This window comes from Stegodyphus dumicola, chromosome X1, assembly GCF_044657685.1.
Source record: "Stegodyphus dumicola isolate Sdum_Otavi_A_Nest chromosome X1, ASM4465768v1".
Lineage (NCBI taxonomy): Eukaryota > Metazoa > Arthropoda > Arachnida > Araneae > Eresidae > Stegodyphus > Stegodyphus dumicola.
The window spans coordinates 226,806,854-226,834,287 of record NC_140780.1 but is presented as its reverse complement, the minus strand read 5'-3'; the positions used below and the strand labels follow the sequence as shown (position 1 = coordinate 226,834,287).

At 35.0% G+C, this 27,434-nt stretch overlaps 1 protein-coding gene across 7 annotated transcripts in view; it reads right to left on the bottom strand.

Annotated features, from left to right (window-relative positions):
* Positions 1 to 227: 227 nt before the first annotated feature.
* Positions 228 to 27,434, bottom strand: part of LOC118189173 (uncharacterized) — a 298,250-nt gene continuing 271,043 nt past the window's right edge. For 6 of the 7 annotated variants that reach the window (XM_085808704.1, XM_085808699.1, XM_085808701.1 and 3 more), the window contains 2 exons: positions 12,024 to 13,376; positions 7,160 to 9,231 (listed from right to left, as the gene is read on the bottom strand). In XM_085808704.1, the coding sequence (XP_085664830.1) occupies positions 8,348 to 9,231; positions 12,024 to 13,376 (2,237 nt within the window). In that variant the 3' untranslated portion in view covers positions 7,160 to 8,347. Of the gene's footprint in view, positions 780 to 7,159; positions 9,232 to 12,023; positions 13,377 to 27,434 lie in introns of those variants that run through there. The other variant, XM_085808700.1, reaches the window with a different exon arrangement.

Genomic DNA, 27,434 nt, shown 5'->3' with positions numbered 1-27,434 from the left:
CTAGTTTTAACTTCGCATCAACCTTGTTTCTAAAATTTTAGTTAAGCAGTGCATTTGGATTTCATGGAAATTTAGTAATTATAATTAATAAATTTCTTTAGTAAATAAGTAATCAGTAAATTTAAATTTAGTAAGCTTTGTTTTCTTTATGAAGCATTCCTTTTTATGTTTCTATGTGTCCAATAAATCATGTAAAAAGAATCAATCATAAAGAACACAAATTCACATAATTTAAAAACTGTATTTTATTGTACAAACATTTGTATATATTAATTCAAATTACTTCACATTATGAATAAAATACTAAATAAGTTACTGAAAGTTGAATCAGTCAATGTAGTTCAATAAACAATTAGCAGTAATTTATTGAGAAGTTTACTGTACTTTTACGCACACACTGAAGTAAAAGGAACAAATCTTCCGACATACAGAGAAATACATTGCATTCCAAATTCAAGATGCAGGCACAACCTATCATCTAATCAGGGCTACATAACCATTCAGGACTATTATTTTAAAACTGCAGCTAGACGGATTTTCCCACACAAATCAAGATTCACATATCATTGAAAACACCAAAAAATGTTCTTATAAGGATGAAGTCCTGTAAAACAATATTTCATTTAGGCTCCACTGTAATGCACCTCCACTGATATGAAGTGTAATACTTAATAACTTATGCTTCCTCTGTATGTTTAGCACCTATCCTACAACTGGAAACGGGAGTACTCTTCAAAGAATAACAATTCAGTCAGCCTGCTCTCCACTGAGTGTGTTTTCTAGAAAAACAAATTGAAAAACTAAACAGTGCATTTATAAAAATACGAAAAAGATCATCAAATAATACACGGATTCAAATGCAACGATTCACTTTCTTCTTTTATTGCCAAGATATCATAATTTCGCTGATATGGTATGGGATTGGCACTACATTTTTATTCAATTCGTACTCGTTTCTCATACTCTTAATTTATAAGTTTTGGGTGAGATTTCATAAATCACAATATGTTTCAGTTAACAACATTTTAACTATTCAATTTCTTGACAATTTAAAGTAATACTAGGTAATTTTCTTTTTTAACATTACAAAATGAAAGAGAGAAATAAAATATATTTCGAAAACATATTTAGGAAATAAATAAATAAAATAAAAGAGAAATGCTTATTTGTTGTCTTGAGAGCAGCTTGCACAAAGTTGGAGAGTTTTTCATACATAAAATAAAAGGTCAAACATTCAAATGTCACTACAGTGTACAGATGAAAAGAGATAACATGACTTTTTTTTACAAATCTCCCCCCCCCCCAAAAAAAAAACTTTCGCGCACTTTAAAAATTGTTAAAGACTTCTATGTTCATTCAGTTCTTCCATAGTTTTGAGCTTTTTATTGTTCTCATCTTCAGTTTTGCGTAAGTTTGTGATTTATAACTGACTTCTTACAAATTTCGTAAATTTCGTAATAATTTTCGTAAAAGTCGTGAACCCCGATTTGAAGATGGTTGGATTATTTTTACTTCATGTATAGCTACTTTGTATACCTTGTAACTCAGTTTCAATCCAAATTTATTAATCAACTGTTCCTACGACTAACACACTGAATGAATAGAAATGACCAACTAAAAGTTACGTGAGTTTAATTTACGGAATGCACCTTTAAAGTGTATAATTAGGGAACTCCATTCTCATGGATAATATTGCCTTCAAAATACTTTCCTTGCGCATGTAAACGCTGATTCCGACGGCGATCTTATTTTTAGAAAAAGGTCTCGAATTCATTTTTTAAATTACTGTGAGTACTTGCCTTGGATTCTGCTGGATATTATATAATATGTTAGAGATTTTAGTTTTGTAAACAGCCAGAAATCACAGAAAATTAAATAAACTAAAAAAAATACGATAGTGAGTTAAATCACTTTTATGTCAGAAAGTATCTCACACGGAAGAAAAGTATGCTCTGAAAAAGAGACACAAACTCTTCTCAGAAATCTTTCCTGACATTTCACTTCTTTTGCCCAAATTTTCAATTAAAATTAGCTCATTGTTTTCTCGATTAATTTGAAATTCCTCACTTACTTGTCTTATATCTGCTGATTTGTAAGGCTGCGTTGATCATTAATATTAAGGTCTATTATTGCTGATTTTGGAAGTCTGCCACTGAGGTTATACACAAAATTTGACGTAATAACAGCTCCTTAAATTTAGATGACCAATTTTTATGCTAAAGTGCTCACAGAGATGTCTATTTACTGCCCAATAACTAACAAATATTTGCTTCTGTCAGTTTGTATTCATTCACATATTAGCTCAGACATGTTCAAACAAATATCCGCATGAGTTTGATTCAATTACCATCTAGGGCACACTTTGCGGTTATTTAGGGAATTTAGGTAACGGTACCATTACGGCCTGATAAAGGCAAAGAATCATTACATCTATTAAGCTTTCCTCAATCACTGTTCTTGCTCCACTAATAATTGTAATTAAGCCGCATTCTTAGTTGGAGATCAGATGGCCTCGCAGAGCTTGCCACAAATCCTATAGACGATCAATAACATTTAAATTTCGAGACGCGAAAGCCATTTTATTAGAACAATCTGCCAATGCTCTTTTAATTATGTTGTAGCAACTATGAGTTTAAGTGAGAAGGCGCTGTTCTGCTGAAAGAATCTATAGGTGGCGGTGGTTGGATGGTGATATAAAAGAATACAGATAGTTTATAAAGAAAGATACATTAACTGGATCATTCAAAGACGTCTCTATATACAAGGTGTTCCACAATAATATCGTCAAACTCCGGAAGTTCATTCTATGGCCGAAGATAAGCAAAACATGCCTCAAGAGCACACAGCCGGAAATGCGTAGTTTCCGCTTTAGAGAAAGTTGAAAATCGTTTTATGGACTTCACTCGTGCTACTGAAAAATATCTCACACTACACGTCAACGTACGCAGATTGAGAATAATGGAACACGTACACATTTTGCAAGGAAAATTTCTACATCGTAAGCACGCCAAGAGAAGGTCACGGCAGTCTCATGGAATAGGCAGCCCGCCTCCCCCCCACATTTGAATCCACAGACTTATTTTGTATATGACAGATGAATGTATCCAAGTTGTTTCATAAGTGTAATTCTTGCATCATGTTCAGGATGCTATCAGATTTATCATGAACACTACAAGCTTTTCGGAACGTATTTAACTTACCTCAAAGTAGCCGATGTCAGTATTCCTGGCGGTGGTTCACATTTCCAGCACTTATAGCAGGTACAAATGGATGTAATCTTCCTTTATTTTCTTCACAATTTGTTCCAGGGTAATGGATTTATATCTTGCACCCGAGTTTGGTAAATTAACTCACTATCACCATCCCAGTCGTCTTTCAGTCGTGACAATTTGAGATCCTGTTGGTCTATATATCTTTTGCTTCGAAAGGTATTTTCAGAAGGAATTGTTGTCTGGTATTGTCAAGCGTAGTCAGCATCCGGAATCACTCATGCAGTTGGCTCTTGAAGTCATTGATGATATTCCTAACCGGGCATTGGCAATCTATACAGATGGAAGCCGATCGCACACGGGTAAGGGAGTGAGTGGCATTAATAAAACTTCCGAGAGCGAGTGTTCTGTCTTTAGATATTAACTTAATGCTATTAGTCTCGCTGTCAACCATGCTCTCAGCTTTACTGGGATAGTATCTGGATCTTGATGGACAGCAGATACTCCAACCAATATTTACAGAATTGGCCAAAGACCATGTACAGCACTAGTCAAAATATTAATCTGAAGTTGTCTAGGCTTAGTCAGAGGAAACATGTTTGTTTCTAATAGATACCGTCCCATGCGGGTGTGCCTAAAAACGAGACCGCTGATAAGTTGGCTAGACGTTGTTGTGACCTCCCTGATCCCAATACCACTGATTCATGTCCTTCGAACATTCAATCCTCACACAGGATTAAAGTGAATTCGACCTAGCAAACCCCTCCTGTTCACCAATGGTACGTAACAAAGAGCTCCGGTCTCTCTCTGCAGTGCAGAAGATCCAGGACCCTTCAGACGGCCTCGGCGCGACTTCGAAGCGGACTCCTTCACCGTATGACCTTTGTGCAGGGGGAAAAATCTTTCTCTGCTTGTATTTTTTCCCTTCTTGCTTCTCCTTCTCATCTTCTGGGCTGTATGTCCGTTTACCCGGGACAGTTATTCACCGAGAAGGATTCTGTGATTCTATTTTGCGGCGCTGTCATTTGGACTTGGTGTAGGCTTTCCCGCACCAGGGGGATTGGGCACAACAACAACAGATAGACGCACGAGATCGCAACACAAGAATTTTTCATTGCGCTTTGTATATCTACGTTTCTCGCATGGTACTAGAGCCTTTGCATTCTTTTTTTATGGCTCATCAACGTTTTGTAAAATGTAAACTATGCATTTCTCGTTATATGTTCAGAGGATACGTTTTGGCTTATTTTAGATACAAGAATGCACTTCTGGTGTCTGGCGACTTTATTCTGAGGTATTCTGAATATGCCAGCATATGCTATGCTCCAGCTTTAACAAATAGACATTTGTCAGAAAGTTCTTTGCTGTAAAATATATCCCCCAGGGGTCGACGTAGAGAACTCTGCGAAGTTACTGGCTAGGATCTGTACATAGGTAGTCTCGGCCACGGGGGTACAAAATTTATGAACTTGGTGGTTCTGAAGGCTCTGGGAAAGGTCACTCATTGGCCGGCCTCGGAGTCTGGCACGTCCTAGCGCGGCGTGGTACTAGTAGCCCGGGGGTTTTCCCCAGGGTTCACTGGGTAATGTCCCACTGCGACGGGCTCGCCCAAGAGACTGGTAAGAGCAACTTGACGACCGGTGCTGCCTGGTGTCTTATCCAGGTGGTGCGCCGCTTCCTTGGAAGGGTAATAGTGGAGGTTGAACCTCCACGAGGTGCCCAAAGGAGGAGTGGACCCGTAATGTGATTGAGTTACACGAGGCGGGGCAGCGCAAATTGTTGTTGTAAAATATATCCATACGTTTATTGGATTCCAGCCCTACACAGACTCTTCCGTGAATTCGAAATAACCATATATAGGATTCGTCAGAATAAGCGATCTGTCTATAATACCAATGTAGCCTGAGGGCAAATACTGACGATTTTCGCACCGTATCGTAGTATTTATTGGTTTTGAAACTTCTACTCGGCGGTTAATGTAATCCGTTACACCAAACGATCGCCTGCTATTTTCTCACAGTGATGACTTGCATTTCTCCCTCTGAATACCTGGGCAAGTTGTGTGTGAGTCACTTTTATTTCTTCATTGGTTGAAACATTCTCAACATATTGATAATGTCCATTTTGGAAAATGTACTTTTCCAGGGATTTCAAAGATAAAAACTTAATCATCATTCACTTCTATCAGCCGTATTTAAACTTGTTTCAATCCCGTGTCAACATTCCTTATATTCATACTGACATAATATTATTGGGAACAATGAAATGAATTTTCTGTTCGGTTTGGCTTATTTAATTATGGCAAAGCACACTAGGGCTATCTGCCTAGGGGAAGAGAGGCCTTCGTGAGGACTTTCTAAGGGAAACTGACTCATATACACGTTACACATGTGTTACCACGAAAACGCCCATGCCCGTTCGCGGGATTCGAACCTCGGACCGAACTACAAGTGGTCAGCGACTTTACCGCTCGGCCGCTGGTGGGCCTTTTCTGTTCGTATTCTTGCCAAGGAATAGTTCCGTCCACTAACGAGAAAGATCATAGCATCCCATTCCCCAGTAATTAGATATAATATTTGTCCATTCAAGTGGGCTATTAAAAATATTTTTCATAACTTATCGAACATAAAACTTTGCACAAAAAAAAAAAAAAAAAAAAAAAAAAAAAAACTTATTTCGTGTAGCTTGTTTAATTTCCTTTACTGCCTGAATATTGAAAATTCCTAAAATTAACTCATCGAAGAAATATAGAACAAATTAAGAACGAAAATACGCTCTTTAATCTTTTGGAGACTCCTCGATAATTAATCCACTTACATTTAGTTATTTATTAGCGTTATTATCCACGTTAAATATTATATGACTTATATATAGCTTCAAATATAGGTACTTTTATATTTTTAAACTGACCGCAATGTAAGATAACATGGAACTATTGGAAAACCCGAAAATTTTTCCCAGTGCTGTGTGAGAGAAATATTATTAGTTTTTTTAAATGCAATTAATAACCTTTTTTCATTTGAAATTAACTACATCTCAATAATATTTTTTATAATCTTATAAAGCAGTTTACACGGTTAAAATGCAAATGAAGGTATTGAAAGTCACCGAAAATAATGTATACGACTAAATCCTTTATATCAATAATCCAATTCTTCATTTAGAAATCTCAATTAAAAGGCTTGGTTTATTTGATCATGGTAAAGGTCTCAAGCTCTTCTGCCTAAAAATGTCTCTTTTCCACGTCACACATGGGGAAAACGATGAAAATGGTGACGCAGCTAGACCGTTTGTCTGTACTCGAACGGTCTGGATGTGTAGAACCAGCATGAAAATGTCGAACTACCAATGTTCAGCAGCTCTACCGCTCGGCCACTGGTCAGCCCATAATTAAAAGGGCACTATATAAATATATATGTAGAAAATATAATATGATATTCGGATGAAAACTATAAAACTCAAACAACAGAAATGTAAATATAAAGCATATTAGGTAGTAAATGAAACATTTAACTGTCAAAACTTTTGATGAAGCTATCGCAAATATTTACTCAACTTTTTCCTTTTTTTAATCGAGTTTAATTTTAAAAATTTAAGACCTATCATTAAAGAAAATTAAGAAGAAATAACTGAAGGACAGATATTTTGTATTTCAGATTAGAATTGTTACAAAAACGGCGTTCAGCAAATTCATAATAAAGTGTGAAAGTATCAGAATCCTACCATAACTTACTAAATAATACAGAAACTAAAATGTATGCATTATTTAGATCGCAATATTATTTCTAGACTTTTAATAACAGTCATATAAAGCACAAAACAATTTTTAAAGGAATTCGACATGTAATTTTATAAAAAGTACGTAACGAATGATGATGAGAAACTGATGCTAGAAACCTGTAATTTAATAAATATTTACCATAAGTTCATGAAAATTCAGGTATTATAAATTGCTATGAAACATATGTAAATACTTTATTGAAAATTTAAGCACTTGAGAATATCATCACTGAAAGACATAATTTAAGTGAAAGGGAATTTAATATTTAGTTACTTATTACATGTGGTCAATAAATCAGTGATCAGGACAATATATTTGATTACAGTACTTTAAATGCATATTACTTTTATACACATTTTGTTGTACAGAAAATGCAATCAATTATTTACTCACAAAAATCTTAAAACTGAGAAGTTTAGATTTGCAACTGAGTGCCAAATTAGCACCTATGGATATTTTGTATTCATAAAGTGAAATGTAAATGAAAAACCTAAACTAAAATCATGCTCATTACTTTTAAGACACGAAATTAAAGTACAAAAAAGTAATTTTTAACAACTACTACAGTACAACAATAAGTAAATCAGCAACAATATACAATATATAAGCTACATACATACTGCCAAAATATCTTAAATATACAGCAGGATTTCGAATATTAAATGTATTAACAATATAGCTGGCGTACTAAGTTCTAGAACTATATGCAAATTAATATTACTAATGAAATAAAAATCCACTTGACACACTGAATTACAGTAAGAAGGCATTTCTAGTGTTCCAGAAATTATTTTAGATTTCCTAGTAGTCCTCCATTATAAAAAAATTACAACAATCATACAGCAGACAAACAGCACTGAAATTTCATCAATTCGGGAAACACCAGGTATGACAATAGTCGATTAGTGTACATATATTACGGAACTTTAAAGAGGTAAACTAACTAAAATATAATCCTTTAACAGAAATAAGAAAACATATTTTGATCAATTTAAGTAAAAGCATCTGAACGTGAATACTGATGTTTCTCTTCCCTTGTCATGAAGGTTTATTTGGCACATCATTGTCAAGACAATCAAAACATTTTATAAAAATAGTTCTGTAAATCCTCTTGTTTTTAACATCAACATATGGGTTTAGAAGAAACGATTTCAGGTTTTCATCGTTTTCTAATAAGAAGTTCACTTTCTTTAGTATACACTTTGAACTGAATTATTCACTCTGCACATGTGGAATACTTAAATAATTTTTCTTCCTTTCATAAGATGAAATTTTGCAAAACTTTTCTTGAATAAATTGATGAATATGATGAAATAATAGCTGATTATTATATTTCTATTCCATATAGTAAAATACTTTAAGAAGGTATATATTTATACAACTGCGTACATTTGTACTTACCTGAGCTCAATGACAACAAAGAAATGTTGAGAGGTACAGAACCTCTTCTGAATTGATGACCCAGAGCAGATATGCTTGAACTAGAGCTTATGGGTGGTTTAACATTACCCTCCTCTGTTCTCCACGATGCCCAGTCTTCTAACAACTGTCTGCGTAGTTTTAGTTTAGTTGCCATTCCTACACTAACTGCCATATCGTTAGTCCGTGACCTCCAAAGACCACTAAGCATTTCTAGACCACCAGATCTTCGTCTGGAATTTTCTTGAGCCACCGGACGCGGGCATTCGCAGATTGTCTGACCACTGACGATACCATGCATAGTATTGAGCATGCCAGATGGCCCAATAAGTACACTTAAGAGATCACTAGGTGAGCCATGCCGTCTAGCATGCTCGAATAAGAAACTGCTATGTTGACTACTGTTAGTTTTAGAGGATTCTTTAGATGTAAATTTTTCACTGCTTATTTTGTTTCGAAGATGAAGAGATGGATTATCAACATGACACATGAGAGCAATGGGTACCTCTGTCGGCAGAGATCCCCTTCTTTGTACCGATGCTTGATGAGATGATGAAAAAGATGATAAAAAAGAGTCAGAGTTTGTAACAGATTTGCAATCTGTGTGTTCATTGAGCTCGTCTTTCGTATCATTGCGGGAAAACACATGGCAACTACGATGAATGGGCTTTAATGATGGGGAGCAACTTTGTTTTAAAGAGTTTTCTGAATCAGACATCGCAAGCAATGGTTCCAACAAACCAAAGCTACTTCGTCTCCCAAAACGTAATGGAACAGAATTTTTGTCAGCTGAGTTTTTTGTGACTTGAATCATTTGCAAATCTGTAAAGAAAAATAATTTTTATATGTTATGCTTTTTACTAAAACAGAAAAGTAAGCACTAATATGGGTGTAACGTATAGCACATAGTTACTAAAATAAAACCAAATGCCATGCTTCAGGTTTTTAAATATAACAGGCTTCATGAGATTAAAAAGCATTACAACGTATTTACAGGGTGAACCAAATAATATGGTAAAAAGAATTTTATTACAATAATTGCTTTTTTTTATCAATTTATTCATATAATTGCAAGAGTTTATCTATCAAAATTACAGGGCTTCATTCTCAGTTTGAATGCTTTTTAATATTTAACATAACATCGTAAATCCTTATAAGATATATATTTATCTATCACAAAAAATTAATTTATCACATTCAAGAGTAGAATAAGTTTATCGCGCTATTTATTGCAAGAAAATTCCATGAAAGTGACTAAGTGATGTACATGTTACACTGGTCCATTTTCCTTACCTCTTTCCCTGTTTTTTTTTTTTTTTTTTTTTTTTTTTTTTTTTTTTTTCCGTTTTGTAGAGACATTAGGATTTTTTTGGAAGCCGGAGAGATGAAAAATATGCAACGCCTTCGCCGGAATCGAACCGCGGACCTCTCAGTTACGCGCTGAGCGTGCAGACCACTACACCACGAAAGGTGGCTAAGAAAATACCTTATAATTTAACTTCAAAATATTAACTAATCGCTAAGGTTCTTGGATGCACAAACTGCAAAATGTGATTGTAAATCCTCTGGTGCGATAGAAGAAAGAATAGATAAAGCAAATTATTTTTAAAAATTAATCTACTTCCACAGGAAAGACTTCATCAGTACCAAGAAATTCATTAGAAAAAAATGATGAAAGCTGTGAAACCGTTTGGGAAAAAAGATAAGCTTTTATATCTACTGGAAAAAAGAGACATCTATAAGCAAAGTGATTCATGTAATTTAAGGCCGATATAACAAGACATCGCAAAATTAGTTGAGGAAGTTTTCGTTTTTAAGCCTCCAGGCTTAAATAGTACACTAACAAATTGAACTCAAGACACGAAGAAGCTAAAAATCCACATCTCAGCACTGAAACGTCCATATACCCGTCAAAATTATAATTTGATTGTAGAATACCTTTCAAACTAAATAACTGGACTAATATTCATAGAAGACACTGTTACTGAGCAGAAATGTCCAGAGTTTGCATGCACGAATTGATTACATATGTGGCACACTAAGATTTGCGTACGTACCTCATCATCATAGTTTCGTTGATATTGGCTCATACAGAACTGAATTTATCCTCACAAAATCAATGATAATTTTCTTTTACAGTAAACATCATTCGGTGAAAGACATGAATTAATGCTGAAAAATTCGCTGGAAATAATATCAAACAGCCTGCATTCAGCCCAGATCTTAAATTTTGTATTTCATATAAGACAATACTAAAAACAGAGCTCATAACAATGCTCCCAATCCACTCAAGAGGGTTGAATTCCACCAGGATAAAGCAAAGTATCACATGTCAGCATGAATAATAAGGTTTCTAGAACAAAAAAAAGAGAGACTGCTACGAAATGTGCACTTTAACTGTTCCAGCAAAGTCTTGTGCTGTAACACTAACGGACTACTGGGCTTTTAGATAGTTAAAAAGGGGATTTTCTACATATCAACCAAGGACAACTGACATACTATGAAGAACAGCACAAAATAAGTGAGGAAAAATTTCGATGGTCAAATTCAGAAATGCTCTTTTGCTTTGGAAATTAAGATGTGACCTGATAGTTAAGAGTAAGACTTAACAGATAAAAAATAAATATTTGTATTTGTAATCCTGCTTTGTGGCGTCAGAGTCGTTTAAAAATGTGCGAAAAGTCTGTGTACATAATAAAATATCTCTACATAATTACTATTTTCCCTCGAATTAGGAATATTTACAGTCTGTATGCAGTAAGTACATTTGTACGGAATAGAAGTCTACCAGTGCAAAATGTAAAATTAAGCAAGCAATCCCCCCCCCCCCCAAATAAGAAACGTCTATACTAATCTGAGCTAGCTTTTTGGCCCAATTATATACGATATTCATAGTTTCAGACTTTGAATAATACCACATAAGTCAAATGCCGCACATCCTTCTTTGGGTTAATCTAAGTCAAAGCTGGTAAACTACAAAAGACCAAACAAGTTGAAATTAACTTCTGCTGTTTAGTTGGATTAATGCAGGAAGATTATGCAAAATTAAATTTTAGGCAAAAATTATCCTGAAACGCAAACACACACAATCAAGAAAAAAAAAAAAAAAAAAAAAAAAAAAAAAAAAAAAAAACTGATATTGTTACCCGCTAACAGAATAAACCTTTTCTGTGCTTCCAGTTGCCACAGCTTAAAAAAGGCATCTCTGTTTCTTAAATCGGACGAAATAATTTTGAACAACCAATAAACGGTTGACAATATTGACAATAACGGTTGATGACTGAACTCGTTTTATTCTCTTCAGAAAACTGCATATTTAAAATAAACTGCATCGACACAACACCTTTCTTCTCAGTAAGAAAATTGGAACTTGCTAAGCAGAAAGACATTTTTCATGCACTAAAGTAAATGCTAAAGCTAACAAAGCAAGGCCTTCATTTCCAGATTATGACATGTAATGAAGTAATACACATAATTGAAAATATAATGATATTTTTTTCATACATTCCTCAGATAATGTACTAAAATCTGAAGTACAAAATCTACAAATTACATATATCTACATCTAAGAATTTAAAAACGCACTTCATAAAATATTTTATTTGCAAACAAACCTGCTATTGTTTCCACGGGAATTGACCATCTCCTTCCAGATGCACCACTAATTTCAGATCCTCCTTTTAGACCATTTTTGGCATCTACGTCGCCTGTATTTGAAAGGTTTCCACTATCAGCGGTGAAGGAAACTGGTACAGGAGCAGAACCTCGCCTTCCGTTGTGTCTGTTTGTCAGACTAGATGACGAACCTTGCCATGCGGGTAAAGGTGAATCAAAGTCAAGTGAAGGCCTAACAGGTCGCTCAGCAGAAAAGCTGCGACTGATATGCCAACACCAAGAAGGAATTTTTTTGTAAGACTCTGTTTCACAGTTACAGGTAGATGATGTACAGTGTTTACTAGAACAATTTCTACTAGAAGTAAAACATTCAGAATCATCTTTTTGATAATTATTACAGAATGATTTAATGGCAGTGTCATCCCTATTATTACAAACAGAAGGCATTTGTTTTTCACGATTACGTTGAATTTCACAGAATGGTTGATTATTGGAAACGGGAGATACATATTTTGGCGCCAATGAAGCTTTACTCTGATTTTGTAGGCCAAAATCTGAAGCTCTTCTATTTTGTAACATTTGAGAATAATACTTTAAACTTTCAGACTCACTGATAAGAGAATGCGATCGTTGTTTTGTTTTACAAAACTGTGATGTAGGCGGCTTTTCTGGAGGAGATGGAGTACCACAACCATCTGGGCAAGATACTGCGACAGAACTTTGAGCACTGGTATCAGTGATATTTCCATCTTCATTAAGTGAGGAATCTTCACCTTTTTTAGAACAATTTTCCGATACAGGTACAGAATCTGATTTTTTAATATCTGTTCCTTTTGTACAAGTATTTAAACAAAGCGGCTGAAAAACTGTAGGACATATGAGATGACTCTCAACTTTTGTGGCAGCATAAACTTGTCTTAATTGTACAGTATTAGTGATACTTGAGAGGGATAATAGCGTAGTGCTGGGATGAAGCTCCTCTGTTGAATAAGTTTCCATATGAATTTTAGGAGAAAGTAAACGCGGAGTAAGACCACTATCACTTTTAGATCGGTGCTGCTTTAGAACAACATCAGAATCAATAGATAAAAGTTGCTTTTGATTTTCTTCGTTATCTTCTCCAGATAATGGTAGAGCCTCAAAAGCCACGGAACAAGAATCTACTTTAATTTCGGGCACTTCTTCTAGTTTAGCATGATCTTCAATGTCATTACTTTGTTGTATAATTTCTATTCTTTTTTGCCATTGTGAATAGTTATGACGAAGATTTTCTAAAAGCTTGCTGGACAAAGGGGTCTTCAGGAAATGGTCCCATGTTTCAAAAAGAGGCGAAACAACAAACTGAAAGAAATCTGCAAATGAAGAAATACATCAGATTTAATACCACTAGCAAAAAAATAATTATTCTCATAAATACAAAGGAAAATTTTATATTGAAATGAGGTATACCGAACTGTTTACATTTTTATCCTATCTAATTACGCAAATCTTGAGAGCAGCAGTGTAAAATGTTAATGTAATTAAAAGTAATAAAAAATAATCAGCTTTATTTTTTCTAATTCAGGATCCAGCATAATATTAAAAGCAGATCAATTTCAAGCGAAATATTTCCTCATTTATTTTGTGAGGAAATATTTAACCCTATTTCCCCCTCTTAAAACTATTAATAATGCAAAAAAAGACATCCAAATTGATTCTTGGACGAGTCAGCATGTTCATGACTATGTATAAAATACAGCAACAAAAATTACCAGAAAATGTCGAGTGTTAAGAGTGCGTAGGTTTATTACCATGAAATTTTAGGACAATTAATGATTCCAGGCGTATTATGAGATTCATTTCATAATAATTTCCATTATAAATCATAGCTCGAGAGGGATATTTTGTACATTAAGAAAACTTTCTTAGAAACGGTAAAAATTCATATTATTTTCTTGTCTGTTACAGCAATGTATGGTATGCGTATAAATTTGATGTCATAAAGAAAGTATATTTATTTATCAACCTATCAAAAATAGTTGTAAAGTATTTTCTACTGATAGGACTTTAATGAATCAGTTCGGTCCAGGTACACAACACATGTATGAAAACGCTGCGGCTACATTTTAAGATCGAAATATGAGCACACTGAAAAAACAACTACTCATGATGTGAAATACACAGTATGACTTTGAAAATTCAGTAAAACTCTGGATAAAATAGAGTAGGTGAACACAACTTCTGTAACTGGAAATAAATACAATGCTGCTTTCTGTGTTCAGAGTTTAGTACCCTTCAAGTCTGCAAATAATAAAGATACATTCTATTATTAACAATTAAAATTTTTTCTGCCATCCCAGTCCCCCGTCATTTACTCCTCTACTAACTAAATCTTTAGCTTCCAAAACTGTGAAGTATAAACTCTTCATATACTCACAATATGCTATTTTATAAATTTCAATACTTCATTAACTTAGCATTATCGTATTTATTAGCAATCAGTTAAATTACTAAAACCTACGCTTTTTTTTATCCCTTTATTGCGTTCTTTCCGTTAAATAAGTATAAAGCGTAATTGCTTCACATATGAGCGTTTCCTACTTAGTAAAAACCCTCACAGTAAACTGATAAAGATTACAACTTTAAAAAATACAAATAATTTCAAACAGTTTACTTAGAAATTATTCATAACGATAACAGGTAACTACCATAAAGGAAAACTCGCATATGAAATCTTTTGTAAATAAAATAACGATTCAATTATTTAAAAACTATATACACACACTGCGCTTAAATATACATTGTGTCTGCACTGTTTTAAGACTGAATGCATTTCATTTGTTACGATTTTCTAAATTTTTGAAATTTTCTCTCCATTTTTCAGGTGTTTAAGTGAGAGTTTGTTCACGGAAAAGAAATGAATTGCAATTTCCACCATTACTAATACAACATGTGTCTGCATTTCGGTACTTCCGATGTAACTATTGATATTGCCAGAAAAGAACGTTTTTACAAAGTCGGAAATTACATACAAATTTCAAATTCTAACATTCAATTGGAAAGTAAGATTAATTTTACTCAGCGAAAAACGTAGATTTACTACATTATCTAATATCTGCGCCACAACCTAAAAAAAATTGCGCAGTGGATGAACTAACTCATTTATAGCAGATATTGCGTTAGATTTTATGCACAACGAATTATAAAAATAGAACTGTACAATAAGCTGCGAGTTACAGTTAGAATAAATGAAAATAATAAAAGAAGGACTAGCTACGCAACAGATTACAATTTCTATGTAACTGAAAAAGTAATAAAAATGATACATATCACATCCTCTGGATAATACCAAATACTTAATTATAGAAAAACAGTGATTTTATCAAAGGAACGAAAATTTAAATATCATCTAGCTGACGATCTGGCGAAGCAGGTAGCAGACAACGTCCAAGATGAAATGACAACTCTTCTCCCAGCATATCTTAAGCAGACCATTCGTGAGCACATGATCAAAAAGTAACAGAAGAGATGGCTCACAGCTACCACGGGTCGCAGGGCGTTCCTTTTCTTTTCAAAAGTAGCAACAGAGTTACGCAGAACTTCCGCTTCCCTGACACAATACTTCTCTGGACATGGTCCATTCTCAGCATATTTGCACCACTTACGAAGCAGTGACACAGATCTTTGTGTATGCGGTAGGCAAGGAACAGCGGACCATTGCGTATTTGATTGTCATTAGACTTTGTAGAGACATAAGGTACTTTTAGAAGCAGGCAAAATGAAAAATAAGCAACGCCTTCGCCGAGAATCGAATCACGGACCTCTGGAATACACGCCCAGCGTGCAGACCACCACACCACGAAGGCATGCTAAGAAGGCGGGAGAAATACCTTATATACTCCCCCTTTTAAAGGGCGACTGTGGTTTTTAGGGGACTGAATCGCTAAATCCTCGGTGTGGAGAATCATCATCCATCACCCTTTTTAGTTCGGGCGCCACTGTAGAGACATTAGGTATTTTTGGAAGCAGGCAAGATGAAAAATGAGCAACGCCTTCGCCGGAAATCGAACCACGTACCTCTGGAATACGCGCCCAGCTTGCAGATCACCACACACGAAGGCAACCAAGAAGGCGGGAGAAATACCTTATAACTTCAGAATACTATCTTAAAATCCAGCTTCCGTACGCCTGTCAGCGTGATCCGCTAACATTAGCAGCACCAGATCTGCACAAAATAAAATTGCCCCAGTCATTACATATCGTATCACTGCCTAGTCAGCCATGTCAAGCCTTCCAGCTTGCCTTAAACACGTCCACAACGTAAGTTTCCTGAAGCAATAGGAGTACAGCAGCACTATCCCCCCTATACTCAAAGCTGTTGACTATATCTAACTCTGCACATAATTGAGTTTTAATACCTACATTTCCAATTTGATTATTTGTTTATCAACTGCTCATATGTTTAAATGATATGTTCTTCTGCATTAGCTTATGCTCAGTTGCAATTTATACTTTGTACATACAACGCCGTTACAGTTTTGCCTCTCCTTCATTGCTCAAAGTGACCCGTGTGCTCAAGTCTTCCACAAAACAAAGTGTACTGTCATCTTTTTAATAAGTTCCAAGCTATTATTTGGTCAGTTCATCAGCACCCATCTTACTGTCACAGTCCTGGTATCTTCCGACGAGCCGGCATCTAAACTCTGTATGGCTAACATTCCAGTCAGAGGGCAACTCGAGCGGCGACCAGTAACAACGACGACGATGATGAAAATTTAACTTCTATAACTCGTAACAGAAGATTCAAAAACACACCTTTGTCAAAATTACTTCTTCCCTAGATAATTAAGGAACGACCACAAATTCAGCAAAAATGATATGTAGGATGCAAACAGTTTTTGAAGGAGTCATAAAACGAAATAAGAAACATTTTGCAATAACAGCATAGGCAGAAAAAATTTACAAGGGGAGCGCATGAATTTAGTTTGACTGATTTCGCTCAAATTCTGCGTAGTTTTAGAGGATTTCAAAGAAAATATACAAGTAAAAAGAGAGAACGAACTTTTCGAACTAAGAAAATCAAGACTAAAGCTCTAAATAATATTCAAATAATTTCAAAAATACATTCGTCCATAAGCGCCAGTGGCCAGGTTGTGAACGTATTATATTCATTTCGAATCCAGCGGCTAGCACAAATTCCTTAAAATATCGTTTTTAATATATACTCAAAAAGCTTTGTTCGAGAAGCAATTTTTCATTAATTATTCAGTTGATAAGAGATTTCAACATAAGAGAAATATCACTTGAGTTTCATTTTATTCTAGCAAAACTGTGAAAGCTTGTCATATCGTAAAATTTAATTTCTGCACGAAAATAAACCCACAAGAATGGTTCTAAAGCCCCTTAATCAATTTCTGAACAAAATATTTTGTCTTGCTTATAGAAAGAAATGAAACATTACAGTATAACCAAACTACTAATCAATTAGAATTTTTATAAAGCATCGCAATTAATTTCTATCGCAAGATGTGTTCGCTTATTATATTCAACATCTTTTAAGAGATTATTAAACATTTAAGAATTGTTTTATAGGTATTTTTTCACGTATGCATTGCATGAGACCGCGCGCATGTTCTTACATGTAGCGACGATGAATAGCTCACCATAGTCGTTTTTGCAATGGATTTATGCACGAGAGAATTCTTTACAGTACAATTACCAGTTAAAAGACAATTTCTCCATAAATTGACTTTTCATTAAATTAGACGAAAAGCTGATTCTATTTAACTACACATGGCTGAATATTATTTCAAAATTAGCATGCTTTGAAGACTGAGGTCTTATACTCAGAACTCTGATTCATTAGATCCCTGACTACAATTATTGCCTTGCAAATGCGGCAAAAACAAGCAGTATCAGAGAAGGGGTTCTCTGACAAAGCCCACAAAAATACCCACTATGAGAATTCCCCACGCGACAAATACCGATACAGATGAAAGCCTACATAGATGAAAGCCCACACTGGTAAAAAGACACATGATTTTCATCAATATAGAACGCTTGATCGTAATTACAAAAAAGGGAGCATCTGAGTTTGACTTTTTGTGTGTCAAAAATATATCTGTTTATATTTTTATCACTACTTTATTTGTTAGTTTTATTAGGCTGCTGTAACGTTTCGATGCTAAACATAAAAATTTTACTTACTTTATTTATTTTTTTGTGTGTGTGCGTGTGTGAAAATGAAAAATATCAACGTGAAGTTCCACAAAAGCTATTTTTAACGTTATATGGCTAAGAATAATTATACGTATATTCCAATATTAAAAAATTTCGAATATATTATTTAATCAATGAACGAAATGAATTAGTTTCATAGTTATAACGGATTATATTTTAAGCAGCCTGCCTTAGTACATGAGCTAAAATCTTAAGCAGTACTTTCGAGGACTTACGTATTCTCATTAAAAGAAGAATTTTCTTACCCTAATTGTTATGATTTAAATGAGATTAAATGTCTATATCAAGAAATGTCTAAAGAAAAATCATGAATCTTCATTCTGAAAAATTTGTTATGGTTTTAAAAAAATAATTTTTCTCCTCAATGTGACATTGTACAGACAGGTAGGTTATCAGGACTACTGTTCCTTCTAATCTGTTTGGCGAACATGACGTGTCCTGATCAGAGAGTGAGTCTGACTACAAACTATGTTCTATGGAGTGTAGCAAAGATGACAAGATGAGAAGGGTTAAATTACCCTTTATTTTCCATGATATTACAGGCATTCCCGCACTTCGGGATACAAAGACCAACCACTTGGGGTCTGAACGTAAAAATACTATAAGAACTACTGACTAACTAAAATTTAAATAAAAACTAATTTCGAATACTTTACACAACTGATTAAGATTAAAACTGGCCTTTTAAATTATTACGTATGTAGTACGCAAACTGCGTAAAACTACAATACGTCTTTAGCTTTCGAGAGGAATAAAATCTATGGACTTAGAGGTAGACAGCAACTGATTGGAGCTTGCGTGAATTATAGTCGCAAGAAGGCTCACTCTGTCCCCATCTAACTCTGCTCTTGGCAAAACGTCACAGCTTAAATACTTATGCGTTAGCAAGTACATTTTGCATAAACAAGTTAACGTGTTTATTCTGGCTCGAAGTGGAAAATAAGAGAACATAATAAAATTTTAAAATAAAATAAGCGTTAGTAAACTTAAGATCCTTACAAGGTAGCTTGTACTGAAAATGTACATCTGCCTGAAGATCCGTGCTTTTGTATTTTATTTTAGAATTACTATGCTGAGTGATTTAACGTTTCTTTTAATGCTAATTATTCTAGTGCTACTTATGGATTTTCGAAATCCAATTTCACACTGTATTCGAAGCAGCTTGCGATATAACTTTACTCTCATAATGTTATTTTCTTTGAATTCGTCTTGTAATGCGAATGAAGAATATGATTTACTAAAATAATTCTTAAGTATAGCAGTTACTGTACAAATTACAACATTTAAATGTTAAATGCATATAGCAGTCAGATTATGTACTGTTGTTATAGCAATAATATAGTAAATATGCAAATAAATTACCAATGTCAAACTTTCTTTTACAATTTCACCGAAACACAATTAATGAAAACTAAAAAAATATAATGATACTCCAGTCAATTAAATAAAGCTAAGCACGCTTTCTAAAATGTTCAAAACTAAAATGTATAGTATCATTTTCACATATTTTCTTTATTACTTTTCCTAGGCATAGATGTTTTGTTGTTTACATAAAATTGGGAAAGTTTAAAAATTGCATGACTAACGTTTACTGAACGTACAACTTTTATTGAATTGTTTTAGCAATTTTTATTTATCCAACTAACTAATTATTTTCCCCCGATATATGAATTTAAAGCTTAGGTAATATGCTAAAATTTGTTTTGAAAGGAAGCATATGGGGAAGTTTTAGCTAAACTAAAATAAATTATTAAATCTTTAATCTACTAATCGAACAAAAATGTTTTTTACTTATAAAACATTCTACGTGCAAGTAGTATACGTACTAGCTTATTTCAAGAAACGTTCAACATTATTTTCTCCTTCGAAATCAATATGCCTAATTCCAATAAAAGATGGTTAATTTTTGCTTAAATTTATTTTTTATGTTATTCCGAGAAGGGAATTAATATACAAATATGAAATTCTATATTTTATTCAAACTGGCTCAGTCTAGAATGCATTAAAATAACATACTTTTTTTTTAACTAACGACTGTTATACGATACTTTAGATTTAATGCATATTTTCAGAAAATAAACATTAAGAAAAAAATTTTAAAAAAATATGTCTTGGATTTCCAACGGAGTTTCAAAAATATTTATTTGGTAGCGTACTACTGCGGCTGCAACGCCATCTAAGAGAATAAAGTCGAAGTATACTTCACTTACAAACTCCCGTTAAAGAATTACTCTTAGGAACAAATCTTAAAAACTGATTAAACTTTTCATGTTAAGGAAAAAGCTATTAGGAACTTATGCTCTCATTTAATAAAGCGAAAAATTATTCAAAACGTAGTGCCATAAGTCTGCACATTTTTTTCATTGGATCGCCGGCTACAAATATCTACAAGGCCACAGTTTTTATTCTGTCAGGATATGAAATTCGCGTACAGAAGATAATATCACCATCAAGAAAATGATTTAAATTTGATATATATTTTTAAATAATAACTTTTTTTCATGAAATGTGTTTTTAAGTGAAATGACATTTAACAAGTAATGACAATGTAAAACAACAAAAGAAAAATATTTTTTTATAATTCTGGCTAAGGTATTCCGGAAAATGTTTACAGTTTATTTACACAAAGCATATTTTCTTCATATTTTACTTTTAGATACATAATATGTTTACACTAAAACTGACTTATTAGTTTTACTGGCTTACATATGATCCTAAATAAGTTCTTCCAGTTACAGATGTTTTAAAAATAAGACCAAAACGGATAATTGTAAGACGGGAGAGTTTCGACTAAAAAAAATTAATTTTTTCTATAAGCTCCGGGAGAGAAAAATTCCAATCAACAAAATATTATGCATTAGTCTGTTAAAAAAACTCCATCTATTTTATGTTCAAACTTTACGACTATTATTGCTTAATCGATTAAGAAAAACGCAGGAGGGTTACCTGCTTAAAAGGGTTATGGGTTATTCAATTATGGCAAAGCACACGAGGGCTATCTGCCTAAAGGGAGGGATGCCTTCGTGGAGGACTTTCTAAGGGAAACTGGCTCGTATACACGTTACACATGGGGAAAACCACGAAAACGCCCATGCAGCCAGCCTGTTCGTGGGATTCGACCTGCTTAAAAGGAAGGATGCCTTCTTGGAGGACTTTCCAAGACATACTAGCTCTTATTTATGTAACATGTGGGCAAAGCTACGAAAGCGGCATACAGCTAGTCTCTTTGCCATACGTGAAACTTTTATGATAGCACTACCTTCGAGATGTTTCTGATAATGCTTTTTCATAATAAATTAACCGAACATTTGAGAAGTTTGCGTTAAGAAAATAGTATTTATTACAAACTAATGTCCGTCTTTCTCGAAAGTCGAACTTTTCTGAAATTTTTCATTTCAACTACCGTTTTGTTCAGGCCATAAAGTCCGGAGAAAATCCAGTGAAATTTGGTTTTTAAATATATTTTGGTTAGGTTAGGTTATTTAATTACGGCAAAGCCTCGAGGGCTATCTGCCTAAAGGGAGGGATGCCTTCGGAGAGGACTTTCTAAGGGAAACTGGCTCGTATACACGTTACACATGGGGAAAACGAAACGAAAACACTCATGCAACCAGCCCGTTCGCGGGATTCGAACCTCGGACCGTACTACCAGTGTTCAGCGACTTTACCGCTCGGCCGCTGGTAGGCTAAATATATTTTGATTCTCATTTTCAATTTAGATTATTTAGTTCGTTTTTATTTTATTACTTTTTAATTTTTTTAATTAAAATTATTATTACTTTTTTTTACTTATTTTTTCTAATAATTTTTCTAGCGTTTTCAGGGCTACTGTACATTTGCTTGCTTATTTTCTTAGTGCTATAACATACTTGCGTAAGCCTCGTGGTATACTTTGTGGAACACGAGGAGTTGAAACTAGAGTTAGACAAAAAAAATCTATTTTACAAAAGGTTTTTGAATATTAAGAAGCACAGTAGCATTAACTCTATTTTAAAATCATTTAAATTAACCAGGCAACATAACATTTTCCACTGATTTAAAATTTACTTTAACGTTGCAAAACTAGTTTTCTTACTAGGCTGAACTCATAGTTTGTAAGCTTTAACCTTAAACCATCTTTTTCCACAAGTTCAAGATCTTTCACTGTTTAAACTGCTTCAATATTTAAAGTTATATCGAACCATATGAATGCTAAAATACAAATTACTGCTCTTGTTTAAATTGAGATATCTAATAATTTAATTTATTCAAAATCGAGCATAAGTTTTACTTTTAAATTATGCTTTTGCTTCACTATAGTCTGTGAGGCATGCACATAGGCATGTCTAATTAGTGCATCAAAAATTTGGTAAAGAGACACAATCCAATCAAGAACTCGCATATTTTTCAAGCCTGCAATCTGTTTGTTAAAACAGAGGATTAATCATATTGGAGGATTACTTTAAAAACTACTTTATAAGCAGTACCTTAAAAAAGTTAACAAACAGTTAAAAATAATTAAGACACAATAACACGCCGAACAAATACCAATTCAGAAATCAAACAACAAAAATCAGCGTTATATTTTCAAAATTTTCACAGGACTAGTTTCGATGGTTTTACCGAACCACCATCCTCAGCTGCAAAACCGCAAATGAACAAGATAGGAAATAATGATTAGATAAGATAAGAAAGCCTGGACAAGAATAAGCAAGTGGCGCCATCTGTTGATGAAACCAGAACTAAAACATAATTTCTTTAAAGGTTGAAGGCAAAGATAGATTGGAATTAGAAACGTTAACTAGAACAGAAAGATTTTTTTGAACGTGAAATGCCTCTAGAAAATCCAGTTCTCCAATGGAAGATGTTTTTTTGAATAATTTTGGCAGCAGAAAAATTGAAAGTGTGATTTTCTGATCAACAATGTTGAGCAACAGAAAACTTCTGTGTTTTCTTTTTTCTAACATATGCCTCATGTTCCTTGACGCGAAATTTTAAGGCTCTCTTAGTTTGGCCAATGTAAATTAAACCACACTGGCAAGGAATCCTATAAATACCCCAGGAATTCATATCCGGAATGGGGTCCTTGAGTATGGAACACGGAATTTTATTGATAGGAGAATAAACGACCCGAAAGTTAAATTTCTGCAAAATAAGTGCAACTTTATAGCTAATTGATGGAAAGAAGGGAATGACAACAGAATTTTTATAATCTCCTAAAACAAGAGTGTGCCTTTTAGTATGTTGAGTTGAGAATTTTTTTAACTGCTTGATTAATAATGTTGGGGAAAAAGTCCCTGTCAATAGCTATTGATTTTAAATAATTTAGTTCTTCATCAAGGGATAGTTTGGAGGAGCAAACTTGAAGAGCACGGAAAACATAGGAATAAAATGAAGCTAACTTTTGTTTAGTCGGATAACATGATTTAAAGTGTGGTGGAAGGCAAATCGATGAAGGTTTACGGTAAACCGTAGTACTGAAGTTGGATGTGTTACGTGTGACCAGAATGTCGAGAAACGGAAGAGAATTACAAGTCTCAAGTTCAAAAGTGAACTGTATAGCAGGATCAATAGAATTCATTGTTGAAAGAACTTTATTTAAATCATCTTTATTACCTTCAAACAGGGTAAAATTGTTGATTTTTTTTTAAGACTCAAAGATTTTAGATTGAAAACAAAAAGATTTTAGACTGAAAGAGATTTTGGCAGATTTTGTTTAGCAGATTTTTCAGAGCTTCAGCGGGTTTGCTTGCTTGACAGCGGCCCCTCTGGGGCCGGCCGCGGTCAGTGATTTGCTGCTGCACCAATTAGTGGGGGATAGCGGAGTTTTTGTGCGAGTTCTTACCAACTCTTCTGAGTGGGAGAGGAGAAATAAAAAAAAGAGAAACGCGGCGATCGTGGGCTCCAGTTAAGGCATATTACCGCGCCCCCTTGGTTCTGGCTGCGGAGGCCCGTCCGAGCCCGCGCGGATTCTCATTGTGATAGACGGCGGCGAAGTGTTTTTCCGGTCTTGTGGCATAATGGTCTTGGCTTTATCATAGTGGTTTTTAGTAGAGAGAAACAGATTTTCTGATGGAATGGACTATGAGAAAATTCCCGTTCTGCTTTGAGAACAGACATCTGTATCGGTTTTCCTGACAACGATGAAGTGGAACTGTGAGAAAATTTCCGTTGTGCTACGAGCAGACATCAGTATCGGTGTTTCTGACAATGATGAAGTGGAATTATGAGAATATTCCCGTTGTGCCTGGAACAGATTTCAGTATCGGTTTTCCTGACAACGACGAAGGTTTAGTCGTTTTTGTTTCGACGAACTGGGATGGGATACGGGCTGCTTCTCGAGCCCCTCAGACTTCTGTACGAGGATTTCGTGAGTGAATTTTTGTTTCCTCAAATTTTGTTATTTTCTACTAGTGTTTTGTCTAAATAGAGGGATTGAATTGGTTATTTTTTAATGTTTAATGGTCATGTTTATTTAATACGATATGTCTTAAAATAAATATTTCTGAAAAGAAATTTTCACTGAAGTAATTGTGATTTCAGTATTATATCCAGGAATTTAATTTTTACTAAATGTCAGAAGATAATTTGTTCTCTTTTCTAAGTGTGAAATGATTAATTAATGATTTGTAGTATTTACACTCGTACTCAAGATAAACGAATAAATGAGATATTATTGAGAAAATATTTAGATTATGTTTTATAGGGGTAGTCTGGCCAGCTATTTTAAATTATATTATTTGGAATATTTAATAAATGTGTTTATTGATTTAATTATCGTATGTTTTATTTTGTGAGTTTTAACTGTGGTCTGCTGTAGGTCACCTATGTATTCCTTACGGAAACATGGTTTTACTCCCAATTCGAATTTGGGTAACCATACACTGGTGTGCAAAAATTAAGGACGAAGTCGAAAAATTAGCATATCAGCTGAACGAACAGGCAGAGCGGACAGAAAGACCAATCAGGAGATTAAGTAAGGTGATGTATGGTAGCACATGCGCAGATATGCAGGTAGACGTAATGGGGGAGTGTCTGAGTAGTATAAAGCATGTTATCGGTGTAAGATCAGTATTTCTGGCAAAGAGATTGCACGCCGTATAGCAGTTAAAATCACACCGAGTTGCTGCCTCAACGAGAAATGGCGAATAATCAATCTGTTAGACGACATCTGGATGCTTTTACCCGAAGTCGAATCATTGGGAAGTTGGAGGAAGGCCGCAGTGTGACAAGTGTGGCTGCAGAGTTCGGAATTGCTCACAGCATCGTTTCACGACTTTGGAGACAATTTCAAACTACAGGAACAGCTATCCGGGGGTTTATTAGTGGTCGTCCACTAGGAACCACACCCGCAGATGACCGGTATATTGCCTTACAGGCCAGAAGAAACAGGCGGCAGACAGCGGGAGAAATCGCTAGACACAGGACACAGTCGACTGGACGACCGATATCGCGTTTTACCGTGGCCAGAAGACTGCACGGTGGTGGTCTGTTTGCACGACGCCCTGTACGGTGTGTACCTCTAACGCCTGCCCATCGGAGAAGGCGTTCTCTGGGGTGCCGGGAACACCGGAATTGGAGAGACAATGAATGGGGACGAGTACTCTTTACAGATGAGAGCAGATTCAGTCTGAGTAGCGATTCTCATCGCATACTCATCTGGAGAGAGCGGGGAAGCCGCAATCATCCCTCGAACATCATTGAAAGGGACAGGTATGGAGGTGGCGGTGTTCTCGTTTGGAGAGGCATCATGCTTGGTAGTCGTACAGACCTTCACATCTTCGACGCAGGTTCAGTCAACGGGACTCGTTATTGTAACGAGATTCTTCTTCCATATGTGCGTCTTTTTAGAGGCGCTATGTGTCCGCAGTTCCTTTTCATGGACGACAATGCACCATGTCATCGCACAGTAGCTACCGAACAGCTCTTAGAGAGTGAGGATATTGAACGTATGGATTGGCCCGCACGATCTCCGGATCTCAATCCCATCGAGCATGTATGGGATTTTCTAGGCAGACGCTTGGCAGCTCGTACCTTACCACCAGTAACGATTCCGGAGCTTCGACTGGCGCTGCAAGACGAATGGGCAGCAATGCCTCAACAACTCATTGACACCCTCATTCTCAGCATGGGCAGACGCTGTGAAACCTGCCTAACAGTCAGGGGAGATCATATCCCCTATTAAAGACCGGATGTTTCTTGCTGGACATCCATCACAGGGATGTTTCGGCCTTCAGTCGCATTGCGCTCCATGCTACGTTTTCAATAAAGCTTCTTTTTATCTCTCTGATTTCTCTTTTAGTAAGTGTTGCTTACATTACTCATGTCCTTACGTATTGGGGATCTTACGGTATTAAATGTGTTGATTTGGAAAGCTTTTGTACAAAGTTATATTGAAAAAACCGTCTCGTCCTTAATTTTTGCACACCAGTGTATTGCGGTAGTAGAAAAATCAGTTTTCAGAGTTGTGACTATACAATCAGCTTATTTAATTAATCGTTATTTTACGAAACAACCAGGGAGGATAGTTTTCACTTCCCTTGATTTAAAGTGTTAAGATTTTGATTCTGAGAGTAAGTACTCAAGTAGTAAGTACTTAGTAACTTAGTACTTTAGTTCGGTTTTTTTTTTTTTTTTTTTTTTTTTTTTTTTTAAATGTCGCGGCACCAAAGAGAAACAAGTCAGTTCTACGTAATACAACGAAATTTTAGATTATATTGTTTTCTGTTAAATAGTAAAAAAATCTCTAAAATTTTTGTTTAAGAGGTGGTGTATCTAATTATGGTAAAGCACACTAGGGCTATCTGCCTAAGGGGAGGCATGCCTTCGTGGAGGACATTCTAAGGGAAACTGGCTCGTATACACATTACACATGGGAAAAACCACTTTTTTAAAGAGGTATTTTTTCATCACCATACCCTAATGGCTCTTCCTATCGACCCCTGCTACGAGGCAGGCCGTACTCTGGCGCCGTATTATCATGACTGCGCGAAAAAGGGGTGAGAATGATACATCTACGCACTTAATTTTGTAACCTCGCAAAGCGAACTGCACTGAAAGATTTTCTTTTCCCCTCAGACACCACGGGAGTCTTACCCTGTCCGAAGAGTGATGTGACACTCGCGCAAAAATGGCATTTGCGCACATCATCCACGGGGAACATGAAATTTTCTAACAGCTTTAGCCACTTATGGACAATAAGTGACACTTTC